General features: G+C 52.2%; 1 protein-coding gene across 1 annotated transcript; it reads right to left on the reverse strand.

The window, feature by feature from the left end:
* Window positions 1-3,797: 3,797 nt before the first annotated feature.
* gpr84 (G protein-coupled receptor 84) lies at window positions 3,798-9,227 on the reverse strand. The gene is made up of 2 exons (XM_055631691.1): window positions 6,454-9,227; window positions 3,798-5,205 (listed from the first exon to the last, which is right to left on the reverse strand). Exons 1-2 carry the CDS (start codon window positions 7,780-7,782, stop codon window positions 4,864-4,866), a joined length of 1,671 nt encoding a protein of 556 aa, XP_055487666.1. The 5' UTR covers window positions 7,783-9,227; the 3' UTR covers window positions 3,798-4,863.
* Window positions 9,228-9,622: the final 395 nt, after the last annotated feature.

A 9,622-nucleotide genomic window follows, 5' to 3' on the forward strand; every position in this document is an offset into this window, starting at 1 on the left:
TTATGGTCTGAGCGCAGGTATATGGGACTAGGGGAGATTATGTGTTCGGCACGGACTAGAAGGGTCGAGATGGCCTGTTTCCATGCTGTAATTGTTATATGGTTAACCTAAACTCTAGAGTGTACAAGCCCATCTGCTCCATTCTCTCAGCATATGACAGTCCTGCCATCCCGGGAATTAACCTGGCGAACCTACACTGCAGTCCCTCAATAACAAGAATGTCCTTTCTCAAATTTGGAGACCAAAACTGCTCACAATACTCCAGGTGTGGTCTCACTAGGGCTCTGTACAACTGCAGAAGGACCTCTTTGCTCCGATACTTAACTCATCTTTTTATGAAACTATTCTTTATATACTTGTTTTTTAAAAAGAGTTACAAAAGTTGTTCTTCTTCTGTTACTGACAGACCTTTTGGCACTGATTGATTGATGTTGATTGGGGATCTTTCTCCCCATACTCCTTGATTCCGTTAGCCCTAAGAGTTATATCTAACTCTCTCTTGAAAACATCCAGAGAACCGGCCTCCACCGCCCTCTGAGGCAGAGAATTCCACAGACTCACAACTGTTTGGATGAAAAAGTGTTTCCCCATCTCAGTCCTAAATGGCCGACCCCTTATTCTTAAACTGTGTGACCCCTGGTTCTGGACTCCCATAACATCGGGATCTTTCTTGCTGCATCTCAATTGTCCGATCGCTTGAGAATTTGATATGTTTCTATAAGAATCCCTCTCATCCTTCTAAATTCTAGAGAATACAAGCCCAGTCAATCCACTCCCCTCTCCCTCTCTCTCCCCTCTCTCTCCCCTCTCTCTCCCCTCTCTCTCCCCTCTCTCTCCCCCCTCTCCCCTCTCCCCCCCTCTTCCCCTCCCTCTCCCCTCCCCCCCCTCTCTCCCCCTTCTCCCCCTCCTCCCTCTCTCCCCTCTCTCTCCCCTCTCCCTCCCCTCTCTCCCTCTCCTCCTCCCTCCCCTCTCTCCCCTCCTCCCCCTCTACCCGTCTCCCCCTTTCCCTCTCTTCAACATTCCTCACCTCTCTCTCCCCCCCTTCCTCCCTCCCTCCCTCCCCCCTCTCTCCCCCCCTCTCTCCCCCCCTCTCTCCCCCGGGATGTCAGGACTTTCATACTCCCTCTCTCCCCTTGAAGAAAGACTGGATAGACCTCGTTTTGTACTCGCTAGAATTTAGAAGATTGCGGGGGGATCTTATAGAAACTTACAAACTTCTTAAGCGGTTGGACAGACTAGTTGCAGGAAGATTGTTCCCGATGTTGGGAAGTCCAGAACAAGGGGTCACAGTTTAAGGATAAGGGGGAAATCTTTTAGGACCGAGATGAGGGGTGAATCTCTGTATTCTCTGCCGCTACGCTGAACAGGTAGTTGAGCCACAACATTGCTATATTTAAGAGACCCCACACCCACACCACACACCACACACACACACTTCCCTCCATTTAGTAGTGACTCTCTCTCTCTCTCTGTCTGTGTCTGTCTGTCTATCTCATGAATCTTTCCTGCACCCTTTCCTGCTTCATAACATCTTGCATCTAACATAGTGCCCAGAACTGAACACAATACTCTAAACGTGGCCTCACCAACTTCTACACTCCATACTCTGACTAATGAAGGCCAATGTGCAAAAAACATGTTGTGACTCTGTCTACCTGTGACTTTCAGGGAACGGTGTACCATCGCTCCGAGATCCATCTGCTCCACAACTTCATTCAGAAATCTCCCCACTGTAAGATCACCTCTCATCCTCCTGCGCTCCAAGGAATAGCCCCAGCCTGTCCCTGTAGTTCTGGACCCTCTAGTCCTGGCAATATCCTCCCAACTCTCTTCCGCAATCTTCGAAACGTCACCTGTCCATTTCACTCACCAACTAGAGAGCGGTCCTGTCCTTCCATCCACCTCAACGGAGACCCTCGGACTATCTTTAATCAGACTTGACCTTGCACTAAACGTGCATCCTGTATCTGTACAGTATGGACAGCTCGATGGTAATCATGTACAGTCTTTCCGCTGACTGGATAGCACGCAGCAAAAACACTTTAACTGTACCTCTGAACTAAAGATGCTGCCTGACCCGCTGAGTTACTCCAGTTCATTATGGGCGACACAGTGGCGCAGCGGTAGAGTTGCTGCCTCACAGCACCAGAGACCCAGTGCTGTCTGTACGCAGTTTGTACGTGCTTCCTGGGACCTGCAAGGGTTTTCTCCGGGTGCTCTGCTTGCCTCCCACTCTCCAAAGACGTGCGGATTTAGACGGTAGTTTGCTTCAGTAAAGATGGTGAATTGTCCCTAGTGTGTGTAGGATAGTGTTAGTGTGCGGGGATAGCTGGTCGGCACGTACTCGAAGGGCCGAAGGGCCTGTTTCCGCACTGTATTTCTAAACTAAACTAGTGTGTGAACGGGCGATCGCTGGTCGGCACGGACTCGGTGGGCCGAAGGGCCTGTTTCAGCACTGTAGTTCAAAGCAGACACTTGGATCTGTGGTGAATTTATGTAGATTTTTAATCAAATATAACGAAGCAAGAAATCGCAGAGAGTCGTGGACGCAGCCCAGACCATCACGCGCACAAAACAACCCTCCTTCCATTGACTCCATCTCCACCTTCACCTCATGCTGCCTCGGCAAGGCCAGCAGCATAATCATGGACCAGTCTCACCCCGGTCACTCCCTCTTCCCCCCCCCCCCCTCTCCCATCGGGCAAGAGGTACAGAAGTGTGGAAACGAACGCACACCTCAAGATTCAGGGACAGTTTCTTCCCGGCTGTTACCTGGCAACATCCTCTCACCAACTTGACATCGATCCTCACCCCCCATCTACCTCATTGGAGACGCTCAGACTATCTTTAATCGGGCTTTACCTTGCACTAAACATTATTCCCTTTATCCTGCATCTGAACATTGTTGACGGCTCGATTGTAATCATGTACAGTCTTTCCACTGACTGGATAGCATGCAACAAAAAAGCTTTTAGTGTGCGGGGATCGCTGGTCGGCGCGGACTCGGTGGGTCGAAGGGCCTGTTTCCGTGCTGTATCTCTTTATATAATTGATAGGGGAGGAGAGAGGAGAGGGTAAAGGGGAGAGGAGAGAGATGGTAACGGAGAGAGGGAGAGGGGATGTGATTCGTTGAGGCAGCTGTCAGGTTCTCCTCCTCCCCCCCCCCCCCTCTTCTCTCCCCCCTCTCCCCCGCTCCCCCCCCCTCTTCCCCTCTCTCTCCCCTCCTCTCTTCCCCCTCTCTTGCCCTCTCTTCTCCCTCCCTCTCTCCCCCTTCCCCATTCCCTCTCAAATCCCTTTCCCTCTCCTCTCATCCCTCCATCTTTCTCTCACTTCCACACCCCCTCTCTCCTTCTCTCCCCTCTCTCTCACTTCCATACTTTCATCTCCTCTTCCCTCTCTCCTCCTCACTCTCCCTCTTTCCCTTCCACTCCCTCTCCTCCCTCATCCCTCTATCTTTCTCTCACTTCCACATCTTACCTCCTTCTCTTCCCTCTCTCCCCTCTCTCCTCTCCTCTAAACCCTCAGGCCTCAGGCCTTGCATGGGGTGGGGAGAGGGACGACTAGGCGTTAAGCTGCAGGCCTTGCGTGTGGGGAGGAGAGGGGCAACTAGGCCCCAGGACTCGGGCCTCGCTTGTCGGGAGGAGAGCGGGGTGTGTGGGGAGGAGAGGGGGGACTAGGCCTAGGCCTCAGGGGGGGGGGGGGGGGGGGGCAGAGGAGAAGGGCGACTAGGCCCCAGACTTCTTCAAGCCTTGCATGTGGGGGGGGGGGGGGGGGGAGGGGGGGGAGAGAGAGGTCGACATGGACTCGGAGGGTCGAAGGGCCTGTTTCTGTGCTGTATCTCTAAACTAAACGATACTAGTTTGTGAATGGGTGATCGCTGTTCAGTGCGGACTCGGTGGGCTGAAGGACCTGTTTCTGTGCTGCATCTCTGAATTAACTAGTGTGTGATAGGGCGATCGCTGGTTGGCGTAGACTGGGTGGGCCGAAGGGCCTGTTTCTGCGCAGTATTTCAAAACGGACACTTTGATCTGTGGTGAATTTGTGCAGATATTTTATCAAATATAACTAAACAAGAAATCGCAGAGAGTTGTGGACAGTTGCAGCCCAGACCATCACGTACACAAACCAACCTCCCTTCCATTGCCTCCATCTACACCTCACGCTGGATCGGCAAGGCCAGCAGCATAATCGCGGACCAGTCTCACCCCGGTCACTTCCTCTTCTCGCCTCTCCCATCGGGCAAGAGGTACGGAAGTGCGGAAATGAAAGTACACCTCCAGATTCAGGGACAGTTTCTTCCCGGCTGTTATCAGGCAATTGAAGGTCCTCTCGCCAACTAGCGAGCGGTTCTGACCTCCCATCCACCTCATTGGAGACCCTCGGAATATCTTTAATCGGGCTTTACTTTGCACTAAACGCTATTCCCTTTATCATCTATCTGTACGCAGTGGACGGCTCGATTGTAAGTGTTTCTGCTCACTAGGCCTCAGACCTTGCTTGTGGGGAGGAAAGGGGCGTTGAGGGAGGAGAGGGACGTGCTGGGAGGCGAGGGGCGACTAGGTCCCAGGCTTCAGGCCTTGCGTGTGGGGAGAGCGGAACTAGGCCCAAGGCCTTAGGCCTTGGGTGTGGGGAGGAGAAGGGCGACTTGGCCCTAGGCTCCATGCTTCAGGCCTTGCATGTGTGACAGAGAGAGGGCGACTTGGTCCTAGGCCTCAGGCTTCAGGCCTTGCGTGTAGGGAGGAGAGGGGCAACTAGGCCTCAGGCTTCAGGCTTTGCATTTGGAGAGTAGAGGGGCGACAGGCCTCTGGCTTCACGCCTTGCGTATGTGGCGGAGAGAGGCGACTTGGTACTAGGCCTCAGGCTTCAAGCCTTGCGTGTGGGAAGTAGGGGGGAGAAGGCGGAGGTGAGGAGGCGGATGTAGGTGGCCCTGAACTGTCGGTGCAGAGAGACGTAGAGGACAGGGTTGATGCAACTATTGAACCAGGTCAGGTTCCCGACCACCATGTGCAGCAAGGCCGGAGCCCGTTTCTTCTTGTCGGCCGCGTGGAGGAGGCAGAAGGGGAGGTAGCACGAGATGTAGACCAGAAACATGGAGAAACACATCCATGTAACACGACGGAACTCCGCGTCACCTCCAGAACACGCCCCGTCACCCGTGGCAACACGCCGGGCCTGCGGGGAGGCCGAAGCCACTACTACCACGGACTGGAACATTGGGGGGGAGAGAGAGGAAGGCAGGGAGAGGGAGGTAGGCGAGAGAGAAATGGGGGGAGAGATGGAGGGAGAGGAGAGGAGGAGAATGGGAGGAGGGAGAGAGAGAAAGATGGAGAAAGGGGACAGAAGGAGAGGGGGAGGAAAGAGGGATGGAGGGAAGAGAAAGTGAGAGAAAGATGGAGGAGAGAGACAGGGAGAGTGAGAGGGGGGAGAAAGAGAGAGACCAGGATGAAAGGGGAGAGAGGGAACGAGGGGGGAGAGAGAGATGGAGAGTGGAGGGAGAGGGGGAGGGAAGAGAATGAAAAGGGGAGAAAGAGAGGGGGAAATGGTAGAGAAAGGGGGAAAGACAAAGGGAGGGAGGGAGGGAGGGGAGAGAAAGAACAAGGGGGAAGGAGAAAAAGAGAGGGAAGCCAAAGAGGGAGGAAGGAAAGGGGAGAGAAAGGGAGAGAGGGGGAAAGAGCGATGTGGAGATAAAGGGGAAGAGGGGGGAGAGAGAGAGACGTAGTTAGTGATACAGTGTGGAAACAGGCCCTTCAGCCCAACTTCCTCATACCGGCCAACATGTCCCATCTACACTACTTCCACCTGCCTGCGTTTGGCCCATCTCCCTCTAAACCTGTCCTATGCATGTACCTGTCCTAGTGTTTCTGAACCATTGTGATAGTCCCAGCCTCAACTACCTCCTCCGGCAGCTCGTTCCATGCAACCAGCCCACTGTATGGAAAAGTTGCCCCTCAGATTCGTATTAAATCTTTCCCCCTCACCTTAAACTCTTGTTCTCTGATCCTCGATTCCCCTACTCTGGGCAAGAGACTCTGTGTGTCTATCCGATCTATTCGTCTCATGATTTTATACACCTCTATAAGATTACCCCTCATCCTCCTGCGCTCCAAGGTATAGAGACCCAGCCTGCTCAACCTCTCCCTGTAGCTCAAGTCCCGGCAACATCCTCGTAAATCTTCTCCATGCCGTTTCCAGCTTGACGACATATCTCCTGTAACACGGTGCCCAGAACTGAACACAATACTCTAAATGTGGCCTCACCAACGTCTTGTACAACTGCAACGTGACCTCTCAACTTCTACACTGAATACTCCTGACTGATGAAGGCCAATGTGCCAAAAGCCTTCTTGACCACCCTATCTGTGACGCCACTTTCAGGGTACCTGCACTCCTAGATCCCTCTGCTCTACAACACTCCCTGTCTACACGCGACGCTATTTTGAGGGAATTATGTACCTTTTCTGCCATTTTCTTGTCTCTGCCGTATGAAGCCTTTGCGGACAGGCCCAAGGCCTTTTCCTGTTGGTTCTGGGGCAGGATTTGTTCCTTTGGGCCGTGTGTCTGGTCAGGTTGGGCCTGTTCCCCTTCTGCGCCGTTCAAAGCCTCTTCCCACTGGATGTGGGCCTGGCCTGCCTCTGTTTCCCCTTGATCCTGCTGCGCTGGGTACGTATCCTCCTTCCTGTGCATCTGGGCCTTCTGCCAGCGGACTGAGGCCTGTTTCTGCTGGGCCGAGACCTGCTTCTCGTGCTCCCCCATGGCCTGGCCTTCCACCGGACCCAGACTCACCTCCTCGGTGGCCTGAGAGGAAGTTAGGCCGCTGTCAGAGGCCGGAGCGCGGTGGAGACGCGCGTGGACCCTTTTCCCCGCTCCCTCAGGGCCTCGGTGGGCCTGCAAGGCCTTGGATACGGCCTGGAGCCGCCGGTGGATGAGGTAGTAGAACAGGCCGATGGATCCGAGGCCCACCACGAAGATGGTGGAAGTTACACCAGTTGTTAGGCGTCGACCTCGTCTTCTCTCCAGGCTACACGTACACACGGGCGGTACGAACACATAATAGTCCCAAAGAGGGCCAAAGAGGGCCAGGCCTCCAATCCAGGGCAGGGCCAGGAGACAGGGGAGGCCTCTGCGCGAAGAGAGACGTTGGAAAAGCCTGGGCCGCGAGATGATGAGGTAACGGCTCGCTGCAAGGATGGCCAGGTTGAAAATGGAGGTCGCATTTGCCACAAAGATTAGTAGTCCGACAACTTGGCAGGATGTTGGGCCTAGAGGCCAGGAGAAGCGCAGGAAGGTTGCCGAAGTGATTGGCTGGAGGCCTCCACAATAGAGGAGGTCAGAAACGGCCAGGTTGAGCACCAAGTAGTTGAAACGTGAGCGGAGACGAGGTTCAAACATAAAGGCCAAAATGGTCATGAAATTCCCAAAAGTACCCAAAACAGAAACAAAAATTCCCAACGTGGCCCCCACAAAGCGATAACTCCGCACTGCGGGATCACAGGAGGTGTTAGAAAGTGTAAAATTCACCTCCATTTGCCCAGAGGTTGAAGTTAGAGAACGTAGAGAGGGAGAGAGAGAGAGTGAACTTTGCCTCGGCTGGCTCAACAACTGCGGGGTTTTATGGAGAAGTGGGAGGGGAAGGGGAAGTAGGGACTTCCTCTGCTCTGGGGAGAGGAGGGAGGGGGGAGCGATGAAGGAAAAATTTTTAGAGACCGAGGGAGAAATAAATAGACAATAACAGAAAATAGGTGCAGGAGTAGGCCATTCGGCCCTTCGAGCCTGCACCACCATTCAATATGACCATGGATGACTTTCCAACTCCGTATCCTGTACCTGCCTTCTCTCCATACCCACTGATCCCTTCAGCTACAAGGGCCACATCTAACTCCCTCTTAAATATAGCCAATGAACTGGCCTCAACTACCTTCTGTGGCAGAGAGTTCCAGAGATTCGCCACTCTCTGTGTGAAAAATGTTTTCCTCATCTCGGTCCTAAAGGATTTCCTCTCTATCCTTAAGCTGTAACCCCTTGTCCTGGACTTCCCCAACATCGGGAACAATCTTCCTGCATCTAGCTTGTCCACCCCTTAAGAATTTTGTAAGTTTCTACAAGATCCCCCCTCAATCTCCTAAATTCTAGCGAGTACAAGCCGAGTCTATCAAGTCTTTCTTCATATCAAAATCCTGACATCCCAGGAATCAGTCTGGTGAACCTTCTCTGCACTCCCTCTATGGCAATAATGTCCTTCCTCAGATTTGGAGACCAAAACTGTACGCAATACTCCAGGTGTGGTCTCACCAAGACCCTGTACAACTGCAGTAGAACCTCCCTGCTCCTATAGGCAAATCCTTTTGCTATGAATGCTAACATACCATTCGCTTTTTTCACTGCCTGCTGCACCTGCATGCCTACCTTCAATGACTGGTTTACCATGACACCCAGGTCTCGTTGTATCTCCCCTTTTCCTAATCGGCCACCATTCAGATAATAGTCTGCTTTCCTGTTTTTGCCACCAAAATAACCTCACATTTATCCACATTATACTGCATCTGCCATGCATTTTCCCACTCACCCAGCCTATCCAATTCACCTTGCAGCTTCCTAGCATCCTCCTCACAGCTAACACTGACCCCCAGCTTAGTGTAATCCGCAAACTTTGGAGATGTTGCATTCAATTCCCTCATCCAAATCATTAATATATATTGTAAATAGCTGGGGTCCCAGCACTGAGCCTAGCGGTACCCCACTAGTCATTGCCTGCCATTCTGAAAAGGACCAGTTTACTCCTACTCTTTGCTTCCTGTTTGCCAGCCAGAGATGATTTACCTTTCGTAAATCCATGCTGACTTTGTACAATGATTTCACCACTTTCCAAATGTGCTGCTATCCCATCTTTAATAACTGACTAGCAGTTTCCCCACTACCGACGTTAGACTAACTGGTCTGTAATTCCCCGTTTTATCTCTCCCTCCCTTTTTAAAAAGTGGGGTTACATTAGCTACCCTCCAGTCCTCAGGAACTACTCCAGAATCTAAAGAGTTTTGAAAAATTATCACTAATGCATCCACTATTTCTGGAGCTACTTCCTTAAGCACTCTGGGATGAAGCCAATCTAGCCCTGGGGATTTATTGGCCTTTAATCCATTCAATTTACCTAACCCCACTTCCCGGCTAAGATGGATTTCACTCAGTTCCTCCACCTCATTTGACTCGCGGTCCCCTGCTATTTCCGGCAGATTATTTATGTCTTCCTTCGGCCCTTCGTGCCAGCAGCGCCATTCAATGTGATCATGGCTGATCATCCCCAATCAATACCCCGTTCCTGCCTTCTCCCCGTGTCTCCTGACTGTATGATCTTTAAGAGCTCTGTCTAACTCCCTCTTGAAAGCATCCAGAGAATCGGCCTCTACTGCCTTCTGAGGCAGGGAATTCCTCAGATTCACAACTCTCTGGGTGGAAAGGTTTTTCATCATCTCCGTTCTAAATGACCGACCCCTTATTCTTAAACTGTGGCCCCTGGTTCTGGACTCCCCCAACATCGGGAACATGTTTCCTGCCTCTAGCGTGTCCAAACCCTTAATAATGTTATATGTTTCAATAAGATACCCTCTCATCCTTCTAAACTCCAGAG

Source organism: Leucoraja erinacea, unplaced genomic scaffold, assembly GCF_028641065.1.
Source record: "Leucoraja erinacea ecotype New England unplaced genomic scaffold, Leri_hhj_1 Leri_86S, whole genome shotgun sequence".
NCBI lineage: Eukaryota > Metazoa > Chordata > Chondrichthyes > Rajiformes > Rajidae > Leucoraja > Leucoraja erinaceus.